Source organism: Calidris pugnax, unplaced genomic scaffold (assembly GCF_001431845.1).
Source record: "Calidris pugnax isolate Ruff unplaced genomic scaffold, ASM143184v1 scaffold56, whole genome shotgun sequence".
Classification (NCBI taxonomy): domain Eukaryota; kingdom Metazoa; phylum Chordata; class Aves; order Charadriiformes; family Scolopacidae; genus Calidris; species Calidris pugnax.
This window is the reverse complement of record NW_015090839.1, coordinates 4,760,751-4,785,594: the sequence shown is the minus strand read 5'-3', so window position 1 is coordinate 4,785,594 and position 24,844 is coordinate 4,760,751. Positions and strand designations below refer to the sequence as shown.

General features: G+C 41.8%; 1 protein-coding gene across 2 annotated transcripts in view; it reads left to right on the top strand.

Annotated features, from left to right (window-relative positions):
- The first annotated feature begins 135 nt into the window (after positions 1-135).
- The window catches only part of ESRRB (estrogen-related receptor beta), a 131,184-nt gene continuing 106,475 nt past the window's right edge, over positions 136-24,844 (top strand). Inside the window, exon 1 of one of the 2 annotated variants that reach the window (XM_014941940.1) lies at positions 136-255. In XM_014941940.1, the coding sequence (XP_014797426.1) occupies positions 254-255 (2 nt within the window). In that variant the 5' untranslated portion in view covers positions 136-253. The remainder of the gene's footprint in view (positions 256-24,844) is intronic. The other variant, XM_014941941.1, reaches the window with a different exon arrangement.

The window sequence follows — 24,844 nt, the reverse complement described above, 5'->3', positions numbered from 1 at the left end:
TTTTTTTTCTGCTTCTTTTTTTTTTTTTTTTTTTTTTTTTTGTCAGCTGCCTGTTATATCAATCACAGAGCTGGGATCTATTTATAGGTTGGGACTCAGAGTACTGTGTCCTAGTCACAAAGAGAGGCAGAGACGCAGAGGGGACTGTCGGCTGGTGCAGGCGGAACCAAAAGATATTTAATCAGCAATTAGAAACACCTGAGGGCAAGGGAAATTCTACTCCAGCCTCAAGCTTCATCTCTCAGCCTGCAGCATGTAAGTAGCAAACTTCTACCTTTTATTGCATTTATAGGGTTGTTTTTTGTTTTGGGGTTTTTTGATCCAAATGTTGCTCTGCACCAATCCTTTTATCTGGGCTAAAAATTATGGCAGCATCTCAATATGCTTAAAGGTAGTATGTTTTTTTATTTTATTTTCACACTGCCAGAGGAAGGTCAGTGTGACCCACAAGGAGAGGAGTTGGTTCAGAACTTTGTAGAAATCAGGCAGTTTCACCATTTGAGAGTGGCTTTTTCCTCTGGAAATAAGCAATTGAAAGTTTGAGTGGAACAGTTTTGTTTTGGGAATAGAAACGGTCAGGTTTGCTGGCATTCCAAAAAGGTCAATGTATAACGTAACTCTGCTTAAGGGCTTACCAAGGACAGGTGCTATTTATCCCATGCTGGTAAAGGCAAACCTGGAAACTTCAGCAGTCCTGTCTTAAAAGAACCAAGCGACACCCTTTCCTCTATTAAAAAAACACCAGCACCCCCTCCCCCTGCCTTCGTAACAAACCTTTTAGCAGGGAAATGAAATGAAATTTTGCTTTTACTGAATGCATTTAGCATTGAGCAGTTGATGTTTCTTTAATTTTAAAAGTCCCAGAGCAACTGAAGTCTCTTCAATGACAAAAGAGGGGTGCAAGTCTTTGCAAAGTCGGTGCAGTGGCAATCAAAGAAGGAACTTACTCTCTCATCGCCAATGAGCTATTTGCTTTAAAGCAACCAAAATGCAAAATGTTCGAACAATGATATATTTCTGGAATATTTTTGTTAGCAGGAATATGAATAGAGGGAAGACAATAATTAGTCAGAATTTGGTTTTTATTAATAGCTTTTAGCATGTTTTTGTCAAAACACAAAGAGGTTTTTCTTGTTTCATATTTTTGCCTCAGAACTTTGGGTTATATCTTTTCCAAAATTTAGTTTTTATATTTATTTTTAGGCATAGAATAATTTCCTTGATCTCTTGTGTTTATAATGTTTACCCCCCAAAATGCCAATATTACAATTTTTTATTTTGGTACGTAGAGTTATAATATATAAATTTCTCATGAAATATGTGTCTTAAAAACTTTTTTCCCCACAATTTACCATTTTTGAAAGTAACAACAAATAAAATGAAACTAAACTTTAAAATAATTTGGAGGAACAAGTGTCTAATAAAAATAGCGCAATAAAACCAGAGCTGTCTTGCAGTTAAAATATCAAGTCCTAAGAAATACGTGATAGATTAATTGCTTGGACTGACTGTAGAAATGTGACAAATAGTTGGTTCTTTATTTTGGATTTCTTTAATTTACATTTTATAATACTCAAAGTTTTTAACTTAAGTTCTAGGAACAAAAAATACTAACTACAAATTAATTCTTTCTAAGTTTTTAACCATTGATATAAATACTCAATCTTTCAGCTAGAATTCTAGATAGAAGGAAGGCTTTTTAGGACAATATGGATAAACATGGTGAATTTACATACACAAATAATGCCCCAAATGATCATTACAATATGCTGCTTGCTATGAAGCTCCCCTCCCCCCAAATAAAACAAAACTGTCAGCCTGACCATTCTCATCATAGGAAGCTTCATTTTGATTATAAAGGCTTTTTGCTTTACTTAAAAATGAATGTATTTAAATTATTTAAGTCCCTTTTCTGTTTGTTTTGGCATGATACTACATTTATTGCCTCTCTGTGACACTGCAATGTTATTGTGTAATAAAGGGAGAGCAGATTTTTCTGAAAAGCATTAAAGAAATAAAATTGCTGACTCTGTAACTAACAAAGAATCTATCATATAGCCGGTCTGAAGTCCCCCTAAAAATTGAAAACCAAGAGACATCTTATCACTTGAAAAATAAAAATTGAATCTTTCTTCCCTATACAAACAGAAATATTAGCATGACTACGCCCGGGAATTACTGCAAAACCTCATTTACTGAACATTTTTTCAGAAATGCAAGCATTCCAAAAAAAGTCCTCCAAGTATAAAGCTAGAAAAGCTTTTGTCTTAAGAATTTGTTTGTTTGTACCATATAATAGTTGTGTGCGCATAATTGCTGGATTTGATCCTTCTCTTTCAAACACGTGTGGGTTTTTTCCCCTGTTAAACCTGCTGTATCTTTTTATTACTGCATTTGGAAAAAACAACCAAGCATCTACTGTCCTGTAGCATACCAATCAATGGTTTATGGGACCACTTTTATTTGGAGGGAGAGAGTTATCTGTGGTTAGAGGGAAGACTTTGATGCATTATGTGGAGGGAAGTCTTTGTTATTTAGTTGCTGCTTCACTAATGTTTCGTGTTTTGTGGACGAAGAACCTATCAACCTCCAAAGTGACTTATTCTACGCAGTGTAGTTTGTCACAGGGCTGTTGCATGATTTTTTTAATTCCTTAAAAAAACAAACAAACATACATTTTGTTTAATCCTAGGTTATTTGTTTCTTTGACTGCAAAGTAATGATTGACATGCAGATTCTCTTCTTCATGCCCCTCCTTCCATTGCTGAGTATGACATCTCTGGGGAATTATAAATAAAACCTGTGCCAAATCTGCTGCACAGGTGTCTGGAGTACAGCATGCTCAGGTGTCTCGCTTTAAATTCCTGAGAATATGGAGTAAACACCAGCAGGAAAAAAATACTCTTCTTGAAACAATTCTATGTTTTTAGGGGCCTTCTGAATAAAACCCCCAAAGCCAGCAGCCAGTTATTAAAGATTGTGTAGCTACCGCTCTCTCTTACTTCTTTTATCGCTTCACCTGTACACCTGTCCATCTATTTCTCATCTCTCTATTTTTACATTTCATTATGCTATGCTTGCTCTCCCGCTCTCTTCTTTTCCTTTCCTGAAGACACATTTCTATCTGGCACAGAAAATAAACTCAGATTGCGGGTAGTTATGTTAATCTAATTCAATCCTCTGTGGGTTAGGAGTGAAATTCTAATAGTGGAGCTGTTGAGGGCTTTTTTGTTAATGGCTTGGGGATTACATTGAGTTAAAGGCTCATTTCCTAATCAAACAGAGAGGGAGAGAGTGACTCCGAATATTTATGAGTCTCCCAGCGCGAGTTAAACATTGAACTCCAAAAGCAGGATTTCAGTGCTGCGGAAAGAGTTAAAACCCCTCAGGGCTGCTGTGGAGAGGGAAAAAAAAAAAAAAAAAGGAAACCAGTTAAGCCATCAGCATTTTCAACTGCTGTATAACTTCAGTTTGGTGAGAGAAAATAATCATCTCACAGAGCTAAAATGGAAACTGTAGCAAGATATTTAAAACAAAGTCAAGTGATGCTTCAAAAACGCTCCTCTTCAGTGAAGCAGCATACACGCAGTGCATGCAGCAGCCTAATAGAAACTCCAAATAAATACTCCTCTAAAGGAAAAGAATTGGAGGGTGGGCTGCCTTTTTGTTAATAGTGCCTGGAAGACCCCGATTTAATTTTTAATGCATTTTATTTTTGGTTCTAGTTAACTCTTGGGTAACCTTTTCTTAAAAAGAAAAAAAATAAAGAGAAAGATACTGACCCATCCACATTTCTAAATTGTTCTGTTCTGTAGACTGGTATCTTTTGAGACAATTTTTCTGTCCTTCAGTTTAGCTGTAGTCTTGCGTCAAGTAGTCTAGTTGGAGAACTGGATTTGCTGTCACAGGAATGATTGACCAAATTTATACTTGATTGTTGTTGCGATGAGTTTATCATGCATGCTTGGGTAGACCCTGCTGTTGCTGAAAAAGCACAGGCCTGCTTGCCTGCAGCAAGCAGAGGACCTCTGTGTTGCTAAGGCCTGGTGTGTTGTGAACTAGCCAGCAGTAGGCTTTTTTGCCCCAAGCTTGGACTTAGAAAATCTGTCTGCAGCAGGCAAAGCACACAAAATCAAGACCATGCCATGATCCTCCCTCTCTTCCGTAACCAGGTCCTGAAAACGAATGCAGATAGAAACCTCCTGTTTTCTGACACGTGGCCAAGTCATGGCTCCGTGTTCCTCAGTTTCCCTGCCTGTAAAATGATACATGGATGCCATCAAAAGTACTCCAAGATCTACAGAGAACAATATTACATAAATTCTAAATGGCTGGTTTGCCCTTGGCAAAACCTGCAAATCAGTGACGCAGGTGCATAGCTTGAAAGCGAGAAGTTACTGTGCTGACATTAAGAGTTTTGCTGCTTTTTTTTTGACATTTGGTACAAGCCACCAAAAGGCTTTCTGATTTTGGTAAGACAAGCAGATAGAAGGCTAACTTACTCCTAGTGTAACATTCAATGGCGTTGTCCTACGTGCTAGGTCTGAACTTGGTCTTGGTGACTCTTGTTGACATGAAACTCCAGGTTTATTACTCAAAAGCAGTAAACTTTGCCAAAAAAGTTACTTTTTGGTTCCGGAGCCATGTGTATCAGTGGTCATCCTGTATACACCAAACTTGGTGGTTTTGCTGACATGTCTATCTGGGTGCAGCACCTTGAGGTAAGAATTGGCACCTTGCCCTAGTTTAAAAATTATTTAAAACTGCGACCTAACGTGAATGCCTGAGGCCTCTTTCTCTTTGTGCTCTGTGCCTGGACCTGCTGAGGAGAGCATCATCAGCTAGAGTCTACTTTATTAAATGCATTTGAAATACATAATAATTGTGTTCTTTCCCTCTAATAGCTGGCACCCACAGCAGATCCCTTTGAGACAGGAGCTTTCTGTGGCTGAGGTGAACACTGTATAACATTTTTTCCTGCCTTCCTCTCCTTCCCATCCCAGTTTCCTTTCTGTTTGCCTCAGCCTTTTGCTCTCCTGCACTATTCTGCTGTGGCCATGGCTTAGCAGTTTATACTTAGATTTCTCCTGCTGATGTTTCAGGCAAAATACTCTTCTTTCTCCTCCTTTTTGTCCTTTGCAGTGCTATACTGAATCCTATGAATGACCTGCTGCTATTTACCCTGAAGGTGGCTGCATTTCAGCGCAGCTTTGCCTGGCATATGTACAGTTTATGAAGAACTGAGGAACTAAAAACTGATTTTCAACTTTTCCACAGGCTAGTAGAAAGCTACTGTGTTCTTACTGTCCTCCGTGCATGCCACAAGTACTTAAAAAATGATTTTATAGTAGTGTAGGAATTTCAGGGAAGGAAATACTGTGACTCTTTAAGCTTTTAAAGCACACAGTTCAGTTGACATGATGACTTGAAAGTGACAGTTTTAAAGTCTGAGGACTCTTGAAAGTCTCTAGAAAAAAGGCTGTGTCTTTAGGGGAAATTTCCTTTTCTAATGGGATAAAACTTGGAACTGAATCTTGTTATTTGGGTACTGGAAAGCATATGCCCAGCCCGAATGAGAGGGAAGCATAAGTGGCTATTTTTATTCATTAAGGAGTCGCTGCCCTTTCCTTTCCCTCAACCATGTGAGATGCGAATGATCCTGCTCACAAGAGTTTCACGCTGGATTGGATTCTCTTTCTCTTCGTAATTGTGTTTGCTGGATCAGCAGGAAATGTACTTCAGAAGTTCTTGTTTCCCCAGCCTCACGTGATCACCTCTTTGTGGTAGGCCTGAGCAAGTGACCGGTAGCCATATACTAAAACACAGGCATTTCACTGACATCCCTCTAAAGCTTAGGGGACCTAGAGGGTGACTTTCTGGGTGAGAAGAGAGGGTACATCTGCCACCAGGCCTGCCAGACAGCTTTCTTTTTGTTTGATTTGTTCTTCATCCTCAGGCTTTTCTTTTCCCACAAGTCTCCTGGGCTTTTAAAAATTGCAGTTACTCTCATTGGTAGCTCTTTCCACTGCTTCTCTTTAAATAAATTCTTCCCTGTTACATCATGTCCCTATGGCCTAGTACAAGGGATTTCAACCTTTCTCTGTTGGTGATGTGAACTCCTGTAGACTGGTGAAGAGCTCATGTGAATATGATTTTCTGTCATGCTTTTTGGACCCACAGTCTGTAGCACTGAGAGTATGGCAACACTCAAGTTATAATAATTGGCTAATGCTGTCTTTGTGTGTGGGAGGACAGCAAGTATTTTGTGAGTAAAACATAGGCTGGGAAGGGATTCCTTGCATCAACATCCTCTCTAACGCTTCACCCAAAAGTCAGTCTAGGGACCTGTCCCAAGCCCTACTGCTTTTTAGGTGAAACGTCTGTGTGGCCATGTATTCATGGCCAGTGTTTATACCAAGCTGTTTCACTGTTGTTCCTCAATTCTAGCTCTGACACAGACTCCCTGTTCAGTCTAAGGTGAGTCCCTTCACTGATGTGATGTGTTTTGCCCATCTTAAATGGGGTTCCTGCTTTGCCTGTTCTCCATGATCTAGGAGAATTGCATGATCACAGCAGAATGCTTTGTGTTAGTGCAGGCTCCCAGTACAGTCCTGTGTTTTGCCTCCAGTAGCCCCTATTCCCTTTTTGACATTGCAAATAATTACATGATTCTTCCTGAGCTTTCTCCCCATCCCTCTTAGTCTCTTTTTGATATGTAGGATTAAACTTCACTTTTGTGTGTCTCTAAATAGGCTGTGCTCTTGTGACTCACCGTAATGACTGTCCATGCCATCTACTGCCTATGCAGCCCCTTTCTGTGAGTGTCTGCTATGCTCTGGGAGAGTCTTATACTCTGTGTACAAAGAAGTAGTAGGGGATAGAGAGTACTCAAAGAGCAGTATATAGACATGTTATTGCTGTGCTGAAGTAATGGGCCATAACTCTCTGCAATACCGTGTTCACCTGGCTACACTACTTCCAGCTCCGTACTCTGTTCCGGCACACAGGCTTGTGGAAAGTGTGTTTAAGGAGGATAGAATTAATGGGGCTGCTGCTATGTTTATGAAGGGTTAAATGACGGGGGATGAGAGCCACAGTTTCTCCTGGGGAATAAGGACTAGCCAGAAGAATTGATTGTCTTGGCTTATTGATCCTTCAGGAAACAGCACTGAAGTGATAATGCTGTTCCTGCCACTTTGAGGCACTTTGTACCAGCAACATCCTCTGTTTACCTAGGATAGTGCAAAGGAAGAGCTGCTTTGTTTCTAACCCATTCCAGAAAAACCGTGCTAGACATGTGTTGAGTTTGTCACTTGTCTGCCTGCTCCCAGGGAGAGGTGCATATACAGAGAGGTAGCTCAGCAAGTGGTGTTACTTTATAGTGCTTAATGGAGATTGGCTGCAAATGGTAGTTTGTGGGTTACTATACTGTGAGTCTTTGCTGGCAGTGTCTAGCTCTGTAGCCTTCTGTGAAGTCTCACGCTATCACGTCACAGGGTAACCATTTCCTCCATCCTTTTCCTTCCCCTTTTTGGCCAATTGGCTGTCACCCTCAAGTTGGTCTTCCTTTTAAGTTGAAACAGGGTGGTTGAGTGCTTTTGATTCTGTCAGCCCAATGCTAACTTCTAGCCACCTGTTTGGGCTGTTGGAGGTGGATGATAAAACATCCCACCTGCTTTGCACTGAAGCTTCAAATCTGCCCTGAGAAGTTAGACATTTCTGTCTGGCCTCAGGGTGGCAGAGGCAGAAACACCCACCTGCTATGGAAGCTGCTGGAGGAGCAATGCTTTTTGTCTGCTCAGCTGCACTACCCCTATAGATGCAAGATGTGTCCAAAGAGCACAGCATGCATGCAGAATGTCATCCCTAAGGATCTGTTGGTGCTTCTGCAACCATGGGCCTGTGGGGAGGAGGGGACGGGGCATACGGTCCTGACTGTTTTTGTGCTCTCAGTTGTCCTTGTAGCACAGTGGGCTGGTGAATCCCTCACACTGTTCCCCCTAAGGCATCAGTTGCAATCAGCTGATGACCTGGGCTTGGCTCACACTTTTAGCTGGACCATTGCTGATAAGTACAAGATTCGGACTTTCACCTGTGAAAATAAAAGAGCAGCTTGCTCATCATGCTCCCTATCTCCTTTTCTCTCTGCTTTGTATTTATATGTGCTTTGCACCTTTTCTCTTCTGGATGTGGTGTTGTGTTCTGAGGAATCTCAGGCAGTTCTCTGCAACTTCCCATAGCCAGGTCAGAAGGCTGTGAAAGCTTGCTACCATTTGGAGGTTATTGCAAAATCTTGCACAGGAAGGCCAAAAAGCTACTGTGAAATGCTTCTTTATTAAGTCAGGCCAGCTTATATATAGAGATACGCAAATAACTTATATAGCCATTTAATTACCCTATATATTATTTCTATACTTCATGCTCTTTGATGTTGCCAACAACTTTATTGCTCTACTTGATATTTGACTTTACATGTCTACCACGTGAAAACAAAAGATGAGAAAAATTGCAGTTTTGTTTTAAAAGAAGAAAAATGTCTAGACCACAAGGTTTCAGGGAACAACTGAAAAGCAATGCCAACTATCTTATTTCTTTTTTTTTTTTTTTTAAAAAAAAAGGAGGTGATAAGAATAACCACCAATGTATCATATAGAATATAATTATGTTTATTTTGGGACTTGATAAGTAGTTGAACGTTTGAGGCTCACAATACTGGGTTTAATATAGTATGCAACACTGTGTATTATGTAATGTAAAATTATTATCTACTACTTAATAAATCTCATGCTGTGTTCCACTTCTTTTTAACTAGCTCTCAGACGATGCCTACGAATTTTGCTGGCAGCTTTGTCCATTGGTTCCATTTTGCCCTCGTTGTTTGCTGGGGCTGCAGCATTTAGCCTTAAGACAGCTTTTGTCTGAAAGAGCTTCCAATCTGATTCAAGACAGGAGACTATCAGTGGGGAAGAGTCAGTCATGAAGTCTGTGGCTAGAAGAAAGATGAGGTTAACAGAGATAGGTATTTGTGGTAATGTATTGCTGCAGATGTGGCTTGTTTGGAGTACAGGTGGCTTTACTTGCTGTATCAGAAAGGATACATTCAGTTGAGTTACTTGTTTACACAGTACTGTTACAGACATGCAGCATCTGTATTTTGGGGTACCTGATCTTGCTTACTCTGAATGTGTTCCTACTGTTATAGGCTGTGTTTCTAAAGCTGTGAAAGTCCCTAGGATAGATAAGCTATGCCATTATGAAAGTAGCAGCAAAGACAAGAATGCAGCCAGGGAGTGAGGGTGAGCGAAACAGAAATGATGCTTCCTGAATGTATCCTTTTTGATTGGTACTGTGTTCCTGCCCACTGACTGGGTGGCTCTTGTGGTGGAATTTGGAGGGCAGAAGTAGGCCCAAAGGGAAAGAAGCAATGGGTTAGAGGATGCTTTCAGGTATTTATGTTTAAGAACACATTATGCAGCAGCTGTGAGCTTGTTTCAATGTATAATATCCTCTGTTCTGCAATGCATAGGACTGCAGAAGGTTTAGTCACCTGATGGGTTTTGGTTTGGTGATGTGTTGAGTCAGAAGAGCATTGCATGGCTGTATCACCAGTTGGTGAAGGTTTCTTGACGTAAATGGGCACTACTTTATAACACACAGCGGGGCCTTTGCCATGCTGATACTTGTTCCTTGTTACTTCGACAATGGCTTCTGGGTTCATCTTTCCGATCTGTGAGTGAGGGGGAGAGATGTGCCTGCAGTGTGCCTTCCTTCTGCAGTGAAACATTTGGGAATGCCTTCCCAGGGTTAGAGGCCAGTGTGACAAAGACCACAAACATTTGTGCACTCAGTGGTTATATGGAGCGGCCTGCTTCTTGTACAGCATCTACCTTGAGTAAGAGCCCAGAGTTACTGAAAAAGTGCTCTGTTACCTGTTGAAAAGTTTAGCTTTTTTTCCCCCAGGATTCCGTGGGCCTTCCCCAGTGAAGCCATCTGTAAACCTGTAGTTATAAACCTGTGTAAACTTGGAAGCTGTCTCATGTAGTTTTGCTGTTTAATGTATGTCTTCAGTAAAACATGAGTGGCTTGGGGCTGCTGAGGAAATTTACTTTCATGGCCCAGAATTCACCTCTGTATTGAGACGAGAGCTCTGCATTACCTTTTGGGAGCTAGAAGAGGCCAGGCAAGCGGCAACAGTGCTTCCTGTGTTGTTTCAAATGTAGATTGTAATCTTTTGCATGATTCTTCAGTACTTTGCATTAGTAGGTACTGACCCACATGGGATTCAAAACCAAAATCTCTTACACTGCAGTTCTGATAAGCACTCAGACCTGAAAAACTCATGACAGGCCTGGAATGTTGGGGAACTGTGCTAGTTTTAGCTCTTTAACCCAGCCAGAAATATTCCAAATTTTCCTTTTTTGTTTTGAGCCCATCAATAATGTGGGGCAATTATTTGACTATGAAGACTGATTTGATATTGTACAAACATCTTTTTGTACCATTTTCTATTTAAAAGCGGAGCCAAGCAGGAATTTATGCTGCTGGTTTCCCATTCATCTGGGAACTGCTGCAACTTTGGTAAAGGCACGTTCATGCGGAGAGAGGACTCGAGCTGCTAATTTGACTGTAGGAGTTTATTTCTGGAATGCAGCAGTGTTTCACCAAAGGAGCAGCTGTCCTGGAAACACTTACCACATGGGGTCATTTTCCTCTCTGTGTGTAATCGACAAAGCCACCCCAGTTAATCTGAATCCTTTTAAGTCTCCTAAACTAGACCACAGGGAGTGCAGAGAGGTCTACAGGACTCTGACCTCTTTCACTTCCTTCTCCTGTCATTAGGGACGAAAAAATACTCCCATGCTTAAACGTCCCTTAAAGGAGAAGCCTATAATCTTTTCTGAGCATTAAAAACTGTTTCTATCAGTAACATGCTACTGATTTTGGGGAAGGTGTTGGTCCTCCATTTTCTATAGATATTCTATAGATATTTGCTACACTTCTCCCAAGTTTGCCAGCTATTCCAGGTTTTGGAATCACAGCAGTCAGAGGTGTGAAAACCTTCTTGAGTTATTACATTCTTTTTCTTCTTTTTGATTTGCTTTGCTTGCACAGAGCTTTTCCATCCCTGTTCACTTCTGGGGTGACAGTTCCACAGCTCAGTTCCTTCTGCAATGAGAGTAGTTTTCCTGATTATTCAGTTTAAATTATTTCTTAATTTCTTTTCTTTTTCTCCCTAGTTCTCTCTTATGTTGCCCAGTTCCTTCCTCACTGTTTCCACTCTTCAATATTTTTGGACATAAGTCCTGTCTCTAAATCCTCCTTGCTCCAGTAGGCTCTATGTCTTGTTTTCCCCTTGCTAGAACTTTGCATCAGTCTCTTGAACTGCTGTCTAATCTTTATTAGGGTTCTATTGAGAAGGTTTTACACTTGGAGTTTAGTGATTCCTTTCTTTGTCTTAGACCTGTCTTCTAGGCCAGGGTGCAAGGCCGGTCACAGGTAGTTCTTTGTGGGTAGGAGGACATTCTTTCTCAAGCCTAAAGAAGGCCTTTTTCGAGAGGTGACCACCTCACAAGTCCTGCACCTGTGATCTGGGCCAGCCCTGCTGCAGCCCTCATGGATGTATCACTGGGGAGCTCTGCAATGGAAGTCTGCATCTGCCAGGATTCAGGGACGGCTTCTTTGGTCAGGTACTTGAAACTGAGAACACAAATTACTCTAATGGCTGCTATCTCTTCTTTCCCCAGGCTGTGCTAGTGTAGCTTTTCAGATAAATAACTATGACTGGGGCTTCCTAAAAATTAATAATATCATCAAGGATTTTTGCCCCTACAGTTGTGTCAGAAAGTGATTAAAAAAGGCATATCACTGAATTCACTAGAATATTTAAGAGTTTAATTTCAGAGTGAAGAAGACTCTAGAAAATATTCAGTGGAGGTGCAGTTTCTTTTTCTTCTTTTAAGTTCTTTGCCTTTCCAGATGAGTGACGGGGTGAACATAATTAGTCCTGGGTCACCCTTACAGAAAGGTAGAATCTGGAAGGATGAAAAGAGAAAAGGCAATAGAGATTTTCCTTGCTGAGACCAGTAAGTTGCAGTACGAAAGTGTGTCTTCCTAACATTGTTTTAGAAGCTGAGGCTGAGGTTTGAGAAATGTAGGAAAGATCAGTTTTTAACAAGAGCGTGCTGTGATGCAAATCAGAGAGTGGGTTGGAGAACAGCAGTGTGTGCCCTTAAGAAGCTTTCTATAGGCAATAAAGTAGTAAATTGACATGTAATGGAGAAGAATAGAAAAATATTTTTCCCAATACTATGACAGAGTCTCTTCTGATGGAACATGGCTATGATGGATTTGTTTTACCTGTTAAAATTAGAACAATGGTTAGCCAGAATATGTGACAACTGGAAAAACAAGGATTTTCCTGTCCCATTTATAAGCGTGTGTCACAGTAGGGTTCACAGCTTGACTTCAGGCTTCCAGTGCGCCCATATTGAAAATATATAGTGTAGTAGTGAAGGCAAGCCTGGATAGTGAAGCAAACATATTGGGATGGATGGATTGATTGACACACAGCTCTCTTCACTCATTTTGTAACCATGTTGTATTGGATTTACAGTATTTGTTGTCACTGGCAACTTACTCTATGAAGATTGAATAAAATTTCAAAACAATAAAGGAGACCATTAAAAAAATAAGTCTAATTTTCCTCACCTCCACCCACCCCAAATATTACTGAATTCAAGACTTGGACATGGACAGATTTAACTGACCACTTCTCCTTTTGTTTATGATTCAAAGATGGCCCTTGCCATTAGCCTTTATAGATTCTTTATATATATTTTATACATTCTGGTAGATGAAGCATATATCCTCTGGCAAAAATGGATAGTTTTTCATAGCAAGGTTACTATAATGTGTAAGAAATTGCCTTATAAAAACAGTGTATGATGACTCCTAATTGAAGCTTGTTGGAAACAAACAAGTATTGGATAGTGGATACAGCGCAAACACTTCTTCGTGAATGCTTTCAGCAGACCAAAGCATATGCTGTCTTTGCACGTGTTTGTCTTGCTTTCTGGAACTCTTAAAGAACCACAGGGAATCTAAACAGACTTTTAAGGCAGACCTGTACTGCTCCAATGCTCTAGGCCTAACTGCCTAACGCAGACCACTAAAATCCACCTAGTAACTCCTGCACTTATACCAGCAGCTTCTCAACATCAACGTGTTCTAGAGAGGCATACAACCTTGATTTAAAGATATTGTGATAGATTATCCAGCATGCCTCATGGCAAGTTGTCCCAATGGCCAGTTCCTGATGTTTAAAAATGTCTTTATTGCTAAATGAAATTTGTCTAGTTTTGGATACCAGGAATAGTCTTGTCTTACATCCTTTTAAAGCTAGATTAAAGAACTTTCCACTATTAAATTTCCCCCCACTTACAATTAGATCAGGTCACCCCTTAGCCTATTCTTGGAATTAAATTTATTATGCTTCTCAGATCTCTCACTGGGTAGACTTTGTTTCAAGCAGGTATTAGTCTGACAGCACCATGCTTTTCAGTTCAGTAATTTATGTCTTTCAATCTCATTCTGTCTCAGCCATGTCGTCATTTACCTACACGAAAAGGGAAGTTTTCAAAGAAAAATACCCCAGATATGAGTGCTTTTAAGAAACCATTTGATATTTGCTAATGGTTTCATAACTTTCACAACTGCTGTAATGTGGGGGTCATATGTCACATAGAAGTACTTGTGTACACTTGGATTTACAGTAATTCTGCTTGTGGTCAATTTGAATTAAACTAACCTTTTGGCGTTTTTAACCCACATGAGCTCCTCAGCCTGATCTGTACAAACACGTTAACGTGAGGAAGGAGGCAGGGCAAATGGGACTCAGGTGGGAAGGATGATGGGATCTCCTCTTTCAGAGGTGGATTAAAAGATTCTGCAGCCTGTGTAGAGAGACTTCGGTTTTCCACAATACGATTTGTAAAAGCTAAACTCCTAAAAGAAATAAATAGGCAAGAACAATGTAGTTTTATGCTCTCTGAATGTAACACACATGTTATTTGTATCAAATTAAAGGAAAATCTATACTTCTGCAGAGGGAAGGAAGAGATACGATTCTTTTGTTGCTAATTTTTAAATAAAAATCTTATATTAAAATCCCTTAGTCAATAAACTCTAAAGTCTTTGGGCTTTGCCTATATTGTATGTAGCTGGATGTAGTTGTATTGCTCTAGGAAGAAAATGGGGAAGAAGTCCTGGCTTGGGTGCTTTTACGTTCATAGTTTTCCCGCTTTGCACAGGAACGGATATTAAGAACCGAGTTACTTTCAGGAAGTTGTGCTCTGAAAGAAAGTGAGTTTTAATGAGGCCAGAACTAGTAGCCTGTTGTTAGGGGCATGAGATGGTCAACTCACAGGGAACGGGCTTTCTTCTCTCTTGCAGGATTTTAGAATATTTGATTATTTCTTCTGATGTTTCCTCCTGACCTGTCTGCTATAATGCCATGAAAAGGCCACCTCCTTTCATCCTCCTTTGCTAGGATATTAATGCTAGTCAAAATCAGACCCTGTGAATGGATGTAGTGATGAAGCCCGTTCATCAGTCTCAAATGCAGGTGGCCTGTACCTCCATAATTTTACCATGAGTTTTATTCCTCTTCTATTAGATTAGAATTTGATTATCAAGAGAGCAATTTAAAGTGCTTTACCAAATAATTCTAGAACCAGTTGGTAGCTATATTGAATTCCTTGTACATTCACTATAGCTGTATCCCTAAAAAGAAAATACTTGGATTATGAAAACAAAGTAATGGGTCTTCATGCAGCAGAATTGCAGCTTGTGGAGTGAAATATACCCTTCTTTGCACTTTCTCTGAATAATGTGATTGTTTGTGATATGGACAGTCTAAGATTTCTGGAAATAACTTCTCAGCTGGTGTGTACCAGTACAGCTGCAGTGCAACCAGACGAGCTCTGCTGCTGTACAGCACATTACAATTTGGCCCTTGGTGGTGTTAGGTAGATGTTTCCTTGCTTTTAAATGGTCAGGTTTTGTACGTGCAATAAGTAACTATAGGGTTGTCAGCAACATAAAACAACCCTAAGTGTGGTTCTAGCAGAGGGTTTTACTTTCAGACTGTACCTACATGAGGGGAAATATTCCCATCAGGTAAGTGGAATACAGTAAAGAACTGAATGGGAGAGTGTGGGGGAATTGTGAGTTGGCATTGTAACGTGACAGACCAAGGGGGCAAAGGCTGCAAACGTTGACCTTTCTATGAGATTGGATTGTGCTGAATGCAGGCAGGACACAGTGAAGCAGTGAGGTAGCGTTCTTCCTTGATACTGTTCTGGTGAGGCTTTCAGCTCTGGGCACCCGCAGCAAAAATGCAGAGGAAACTTGGAAGGTAGTAAGAGAAGAACAACAAAATGATGACAGAGCTGGAGGGATTGTTTTTATGAGGGAAGATCAAAAGAACTAAATATGTGGAGCTTGGCTAAGTGATGACTAAGAAGGGAACATGAAAACTACCTACAACTGAAGGATATAAACACTAGAGGTGAACAAACAGCAGAGAGAAATTGTCTGTGAATTTGAAAGTCATTTTCAGTTCAACTGTTTTTTCACCTTTTAGCACTCACTTTCTGTTAAGACTTGTGCTTTACTGAAAACGTATTCAGGGAAAAGCACACTTGTATATTCAAATGCTTCAGTATCTGCAAGGGAATTCTGAAATGTAAATTCAAGCTTAAAATTTGAAATTTGCTTTAGCTTACATAAGTCACCTAGTGTGTAGTACATTGTGCTAATCAATAGTATGCAAATTTCCTGCACGGCAAGTCAAATATGTGGTTGCAAACTGTACTTTCAGTTTTAAAAAGGTACTTGGGTGCTTCCCTGATGGAATTACTTAGTTAACTGGGCAATGCAGTGTAGGTTTGCACAAAAAGGTGAGGCTTTTGCTTTTGTTGACAGGCTGTATTTTATAAATGGTATGGTTTGCATGTCTATCTGTTGAGGGAGGTATTTTTTTCTTTGACAAGAGTTAAAAGTGACTAGAGCCCAAAAAAAGAGGATGCTATGGGTGTAAGTGCTGTTGGTACAGTTTTATGAAGTTGTCCAGATGCACTTGTGCGCTGCAAGGGAGATATTTTCTAATCTTCTCATGTACAATTCATCATTTGAGAAAGGTGAATTTAGCTCCCGTTCCCCCTCCTCCTCCCCTCCCCCCTGGAAAGTTAGAGTAATTGAATTAGGAAGAAATTTCAGGATGAGTTTAAGAAAATGTTGTGTTAATTTTCTCCTGCTGGAGGTCTGCTTGTCATTTAAAGCACTTGGGCAAAGCAGTGGAAGTGGTTGCTGGACAAGCATCAGGTAAACTGACTAATTTGGTAACTCATTTTCAACTTTGGTGATTTGTGAATTCAGGCAACATAATTCTGTGTTAATATTCGTCAACAGGCTTTTCTAAGCATCTCTCCCTATTAATGCAGGATTGATGCATGCTGCCCAGCAAATGACAAGAAATATACGGTCAGCTGTGAAAATACACTCTTTAAGAAAATGCCTCTGGAAATGACTGTGTGTATGTATGCACGCATGCGTCAATCCATACTGTACACACAAACTACAGGCATTGACCTATGCAAACACACACCAAATTATCGCTTCCTATAAACAAATTAGCATGCTTTAAAAGGTGAAAAGCTCTATAAAATTGTCTGCCCTGTTGTTTATGGTGTGAACAGAGGATGCACTACATTACAGAGGAGCTCACATTTCTCTCTTCTCTCTCCCTCTCTAAATGGACGTGTGCTCCGTCCGTTTCACCATTGTTCCTGCCAGCCCGATCCCAGCAGGGGTTCCCTAATTAGCAATCTCTTCATTTCCAATCAAAGCACAAAGCGGCCCCAAAAGCCTCTCTTTATGAGGGAGCTGAGCGGTGGCTGGGGACGTGGAGTGGGATAATTGCCTTCGCCACTGGCAGCAGTAAGCAGCCTGGCTAATTCATTATTGTAATAACTTTGCTTGTCCTTGGGGAGGGGGGGCTAGGGTGAGGAGGACTGAGCCTGACGGTGCTAGCTGAGGACAGGGGGAAGGGGGAATCCAGCCAGAATTGAGGTAGAAGATGGGAACAACTGGCAGGAAAGGAGAAAATATTCAAGATTTTTCTGTCTGAACCCCCTAAATAATTTGAAGACGATGTTAATTTGTGGCATGGCAGCCAGCGCTCCCTGAGCAAGACTGCTACGAGCACCCCTCTGCTCTGGCCTTGTTATGCTCACAGAGAGGGCTGTCTGGAAAGACATGTAACTTGGCCCCAGGACTGTTGGGGAGGTTGGGGCTTGGTGGATGAGGAAGACTCAGGAATTGCTTCTCAGTCCAGAGAGGAAAAGTTGACACTCAAGCACTGAGATAAGCTTGGATGACTGAGCTGCTCACACCCAGCAGTTTGTGGCTTTCAGTGATGCACAAGTCACCAGTCCTTGTGTGGAGATTGCATGTTGTATTTCTTCAACAGAGCCAGGATCTGGCAAATCCTATACGAACGAGCTTTGTTCCTATCTATTGTCTCCTTAAAATACCTTTAATCACTTACCTGCTTTTATGTGGGCTGCAGCTTTGACTTTGCTGGAGCTCTGTTGGCTTTCAGTAGCACTCAAGGCTCTGCCGTTGTGAATGTACTGCTAGACTGAGACGCCAGGAACTGCTGGAGCTGCAAAAGGGAACAGACAGTGGTGGTGGTTACTTCCTCCTATTTGAAGGGAAATGTTTGTGGTGTGGCACAGTAAGTTTATTAGGTTTTTGGTTTTGAAGCAGGTACATCTTTTTAGTAGCTAAACCCAGTCATATATTTCCAGACCCCCTGGTTCTTCTTTTTTGTTTGTTTGTGCTTCTCTCAGATTGGTGTGGCAGGGTCTTGGCTACTCCAGCTGACTGATAGGACAGTTCCTTTGAGCTGTTACTGCTCTGTACGTTCATTGAACCCATCACTCTGAGACTGATACTGTTCATGTTTCCGCACTGAGATGGCTTGTAATGGAGCTATGTATTTTCCCATCAAAGTTTTTTCACTGAAAATTATTATTTCTGACATAAAATAAAACTATAGAAGCAGTGACATCAAAGGGCAAGTACCAAACATACAAATTTGTGTATGGCAGGAGAAGTTTAACATTAAATTATACCACTGTATTAATGAACACTTCATTCTGGAGCTATTTTTATGGAGAGGCACATGGAGCAAGTCCTTGGCCTGATGGGCATTTCAATTATATGTAACAGATTCTTTGATTCCCAAAGACTTTAGCCACTGAAGATGCAAAGTGCTTACTGGGAACAGATGTTTTTTGGGTATTTGAATGAGGCAATGGAGAATTAATAGGTGCTTGGAGCAGAATTAATAGTTGGCATTGTCCTGATCCCTGTGACCAGTGCTGTTTACCCAGCTACCTTGTGCTAGTTGCTGTCTAGCAGGTTTCTCCACCTCTGTCTTCTCCACCAGACATTCAACCTCCAGAGGAATGTCAGGTCAGTGAGCTGACAAGAAGAACAAACTTCCTCTGCCTGGTACCAGTGTGTGTGAGCAGTCTACAGTGGTGATGCTAGAGTCCCAAGAGAAAATCTGTCTTCTGATTTTTATTTTCCCATGATCAGTGCTGTAGTCCTGGTTGTGTGACAACTTCTTGCCGTCTAATGTAAACACCATACAAAGAAGAAGGTTCAAAGAGGCCAAAGAGTGTGCACAGTGACTATCGTGGGGAATTTCAATCACTTGCTGTGTGTCCTGTGCCATTTCTATGCTTCTGGATCTTTTTTGTTGAAGGATCATTGTAGCAGTGATGGGGGAATTGAACATCTGTCACAGCTTGCCCAGTTAATGAGTTGCAGCAGTTACAGCACATAGGGTTGAGGTGAGCTCATGTAAGTAACGTTGTCTGTGAGAAATTGAAATATTCCTATTTGTACATCTGTGGGATTCTCCATCATGTGCCATCACGGATCATGGAATCATGGAATTGTTGGAGGTGGAAGGGACCTTCTAAGAGATCATCTAGTCCAACTCCCCTGCCAAAGCAGGATTGCCTATAGCACTTTACTCAGGACTGCATCCAGGCGGGTCTTGAAAACCTCCTATTCTTGATTTGCATTCATCCTTCCAGCCCTCTGAGAGCACTTTAACTGTGTGGAAAGGGTAGTGACCAAAAGTTAGAGCCATGCAGTGTCTAGACTCTTTGAATGAATTGTTTTCTTTCCTTGTCTTTCCAGCTGCTCAGGAATGAGGATAATCTTGAATCCATTTCCTGGTGGTTTAAAGAGGCTCTGGACCTTTTGGTAGATAAACTGGGGACAGGTAGTTCAAAGGGCTGGAAGACATCTGATATACAGCACACTGGCATAAAATTGATGCGATGCCAGGATATGGGCAAGGGTGGATGAATTGGAGTAACAATAGACAGTTTAGTCTTGACTTCACTTTTAGTCTGAGGCCCTAAATTGTTGCATTGTTAGCAATTGCTTGTGGAAAGGTAAGAAATTGTGGCAATGGGCATGAGAAGGAATATTAATGATCCAATTTCCAGCTGGGTTCCACTCCAAGGCCTCGCTGGGTGATGTGCATTTTTAATCATAACAAACCAGAATGAGAAGGAGTTGTTTGCAGCAAAGCAGGCCTGTGTGTGGAGCCACAGAGAGTGACACCATCTCAGACCTCTGCCTGCTGCTCAGAGATGGTAGCCACACAAGGCTGCAGTGTTTGAGTGCCACCACAGACTAGGTTGGACTGTGACCACAATAAAAGCTGGCTCACTGCTAGATGTGGATCCAGGGAGAGAGTTTAGTAACTATCTTGAATAGCTCTTGACCAGGAGAAATCACTGAATTCAACTGGAGCATTGGATCAAAACTCGCCCTGATATGAAAGGGCAGAAATATGATTTTTAGATGCTAGACAGCATTATGCTGTAGCCATGCTGAATTTTCTGCTAGCTAGTTTTTTTCAGTCTTGATGGTTTCTGTGGTATGGTCTTCTTACTTGTTTGTGTTTCTGGAAAGTGGTTTCTCTGACTTTCAAGGGCATGCAGTCTGAGTGATGCACTCAAAGCAAGACTGCTTTGATCCTTTCAGTCTTAGAGACACCGATTTTGAGAGAATTTGGGAGAAACCTGGAGATTTTCTTTACCCTCTGAGGTGCTTTTCATTCTGAACTTTCAGCCCCAGAGAGCTTTGCTGCACTTTGGGAGCCCATCATCCCATGGTTCAAGCAGCCAGTAGGAGTTGCTGTTGAGGGACATGACATAGCCCCTGCTCGTGTCTGGGGCTAAGTATTCTGTGATCATTTAGCAGTGGGACATGAAGCTCTGTGCTTGATATACATTTGAGAATTTGCCATACAGCACACTGGCATAAAATTGATGCGATGCCAGGATATGGGCAAGGGTGGATGAATTGGAGTAACAATAGACAGTTTAGTCTTGACTTCACTTTTAGTCTGAGGCCCTAAATTGTTGCATTGTTAGCAATTGCTTGTGGAAAGGTAAGAAATTGTGGCAATGGGCATGAGAAGGAATATTAATGATCCAATTTCCAGCTGGGTTCCACTCCAAGGCCTCGCTGGGTGATGTGCATTTTTAATCATAACAAACCAGAATGAGAAGGAGTTGTTTGCAGCAAAGCAGGCCTGTGTGTGGAGCCACAGAGAGTGACACCATCTCAGACCTCTGCCTGCTGCTCAGAGATGGTAGCCACACAAGGCTGCAGTGTTTGAGTGCCACCACAGACTAGGTTGGACTGTGACCACAATAAAAGCTGGCTCACTGCTAGATGTGGATCCAGGGAGAGAGTTTAGTAACTATCTTGAATAGCTCTTGACCAGGAGAAATCACTGAATTCAACTGGAGCATTGGATCAAAACTCGCCCTGATATGAAAGGGCAGAAATATGATTTTTAGATGCTAGACAGCATTATGCTGTAGCCATGCTGAATTTTCTGCTAGCTAGTTTTTTTCAGTCTTGATGGTTTCTGTGGTATGGTCTTCTTACTTGTTTGTGTTTCTGGAAAGTGGTTTCTCTGACTTTCAAGGGCATGCAGTCTGAGTGATGCACTCAAAGCAAGACTGCTTTGATCCTTTCAGTCTTAGAGACACCGATTTTGAGAGAATTTGGGAGAAACCTGGAGATTTTCTTTACCCTCTGAGGTGCTTTTCATTCTGAACTTTCAGCCCCAGAGAGCTTTGCTGCACTTTGGGAGCCCATCATCCCATGGTTCAAGCAGCCAGTAGGAGTTGCTGTTGAGGGACATGACATAGCCCCTGCTCGTGTCTGGGGCTAAGTATTCTGTGATCATTTAGCAGTGGGACATGAAGCTCTGTGCTTGATATACATTTGAGAATTTGCCAGCTATGTACCCTAACATACCTGCCAGCTTCAAGCTGTGTTTCAGGACAGGTCCCTCTTTACTTGTCCTTCATCTTTTACTCTGTCTTGGTGACAGTTGTCTACTGTGTGAGAGAATATGGCACAGAAGCAGTCATTTTGTGGCAGAGACATCTGATACATCTCTGTGGCAGAAGAAGCAGCAGCATAGTTTTCTCAATACAGGACTTGCAGTACACACTAAGCAGGACAGTCATTCCATCTACCAGAGGGTAGGGGTGCCACAGGTACTCTCTCACTATAGTGCAGGAGTTCTGGGAGTCTGGGAGGAAGAAATACTTGTCTCACATCTCTTCAAGTGTATGTTAAGGCCAGTACTGACTTTTCTCTTGGAGTTCTCAGAAGCCATTGGGTTGCTCCCCTTCATGTTAGTGGTAACACAAACTAGGGAAAAGGGTTGAAGTGCTGCATGCCTGGCCCTTGTAGCATCATGTTTTGTGTATCTGGCAGAGGAAAGGTGGCTGGTGTTTGATATCCCAATACTCTTGCTCATTATTTTCAAGTAAACAAGGTGGGGAATGTGGAATAGACATGAGAAAACTCCTGTCCTGGTTTTTATCCTGTTAAACTGGGAGCTAGCATTCTCTGGGATGGTCCATGCTGACACAGCCATCTGTATTGTGCTGGCTGGGGTTAGAGCATCACTTAAGAAAGATGGGATGCTTTCTGTCAGAGAAGGTGTTTCTGAAAGAACACAAACACCTACAAAATCAGAGCCAGCCAAGCCATTCGTGTCTGCCACAGCTCATGCCTGCTGTAGTGCCAGGGAAAATGCCAGCAGCTTAAAGACTTCTGTTTTGCTTAGGAATAAAAGTTAGATGATTCGTGCAAGAACTGTTTCACCTGAGGAAGGAATTCACTGAAGTGGCTGAGGAAGGAGTGGGGACGGGATGGGAGGAGTTGCCTTTCAACATCCACAGTAGATGCTGCCTCTGGCGTAAGTGCCATGGTTGGAGGACAGAGTGAGGGGTTTGTACATGTTGTGTTCATGCAGCAAGTCTGGCCCTGAGAGAGGCACCTTTCCACTTGGCAAAGCTGCCTCACTGCTGCCGCTTGACACCCAAGCAGCTAATACACCTCCTCCACAAAAGGCTTTGGTTTGAAATGTTGAAAACTGCAATTCTCTGTGTGTCTGTGTGTGTGTGGAGGGGTGGAGACTGAATGGGCAATGGTCCCCTCCTGGTGGGGGGGAGGGAGCTGCTAAATGGATATAGCTTGCAGTGATTTTACAGATGGTTTTGGGGGAAGATGGATACCGTTTGCTGAGATAGGTGTTTGTTGCCCAGGCAAAAACTCCCAGTGTATTTACAGCAGCTCTGCACAGTCTCTGTGTGTGTGGTAGGTATGCGTGTGTGCATGTACATGCTTGTGTATGCCTTTATTTCCATGCTCCAGCTGCCTGCCTCTGATTTAAGGGCAGGTTTTATTCCCCAGCTGCCTCAGGGCTCCTCTTTTCTGATTGCATTAAAGTCTCCGTAATTCTCCCCTCATTAATGATTGGCATATTTTTACCTCTCACTAAAGGAGCTTGGAGGCAACTCCCGTGGGGCCCTGCTCGCCAAATGAAACAATTTCATCCTGCTCCAGAAACGCATTAAAAAGGGTTTGTCAGGATCTTATCGCTAGTTAGGGAAAGCTAATCAAATTACTTCTATTTATTAGCTGCCGCAGCAATGTGTCATTCCATCAAGTACAGGTACTGGGACAGGCAGGGATTGCGTGGAGAGCTCTGTGCATCCAGCACTGCTGCCTTGTTCTGCACAATGGCATTTTACCATGGGAGGCCACAGGGCCAAGAGAGGCTGTGAACTTCCCAGCAACAGTGCTTCTGCCACCATTCCCAGCAGGATCTTCGCTCTGCTGCCCTTCTTCACTCATCTTTTCCAGGGTACTCCTCAAAGTCCCTTTCCAGTAGCACTTCTGAGCTTTTATCATTGAGTCCATTGCTTCTGTGTTGGTTGATCACTTCTTGCTGTTACTGATCATATTTTGCAATAGACTATTTCTTTTGAGATGGTTTGGTTTTTTTGGTAAGTTTATCTCAGTATTAAACCAGTTCAGGAATGATTTGTTCTTTAGTTTCTCTCTGGGCCTGGGCTGACTAAGGGGACAGTGGGGCAGGATTATGGCAATTTGGAAGATAATAAATATAGGTGTTTTTTTTTTTTTACTTTATGAGACTTCTAAGAAATATATTTTTTCAAGTTTTTGTTTTTTTTTTAGTTTGTATGGTCTGGAAAAATAGTTAAAACTGGGGGAGTGGGAAAGAAAAGAACTGAGGCTTTATTGAATAAACTAGGTCCCAAGGACGTAGCTGGGACTCTGACAGTACCAGCTATTGCTGGGCTGATGCTGATTGCATGAGCAGTAATCATTTTGAAGCAAGAGGTGTGAACTCGGACAGATAAAAGCTCACGCTTTTATTGATCCCATCTGTGGAACACGCATTTCCCTCATGCACAGTGCACTTGTATTTGCAACCATGTATTCACTCCCATTCTTGCACATGATCCTAATTCCCAGTGTGACTGTGTTTCCTGTGGGCTTCCTCAAAAGGGGCGTGGAGGCAGGTGCCTGAGATGCACTTTTAAATTTTAGAAAGTATAAATCTACTTTCATCTCTTTATTATTTCTTTCGTCTTAAAACTAAGAGCAATGAAATCTCTGGTGTTTTGGATAAACGTGAGTTTGCCAGTGAAAATAGGCTTGTTTCCAGGTAAAGCTGAGCTCATATTAGAAAAAAACCTCAAGAATAAAACCATTTATTGGATGTATTTGCATGAAGTGAAGTGTGTCTAAATATAGTTACGGTGATTCATGATGATGATATCACTGTGCACTTCATGTAAACCTTTGCTGTTTCATTTTGTGCATACCAAGAATTTCACCTTAGCACAAAATCCCGGGAGAGCAGTGAAAACACACCATTCCCATGAATAAGTGTCCATGTAAACACAGTGGTGTGCACGTCGTGTGTGGTGTTGGTTTCATTTAGGGAAGGTTTGTGCTGGCTGTCAGCATTTTGCAGTGTAGGTACACACATGCATGCTCTGTGTTTGCATAGAAATGATGGAGAGGTTAGAGGTTTGACAGTATTCTGGCACTACCAGCCGTGATTTCTGGAGCTCAGGTTGGTGGGGGACGTGCAAGTGCCCCCACTATTGTAACTGTGGATTCGCTATATGGTGTGAGTGGCTGCCAAGCTGCAGCAGCTGTTGCTGTTGCTGTTCCTGGGAGCAGCAGTGCAGCAGGACTAGTTGGGGGGGTCTAGCCCCATCAGCCCCATGCAGTGAGCCACGCTCCAGCATCCTCATTATCCACACAGTTCAAAAGGCAATCCTGAGCGGTCCATCACGTCCCACAAAAGGCTGTATCGATTGGTCTGTCGGAGCGTTTCCCG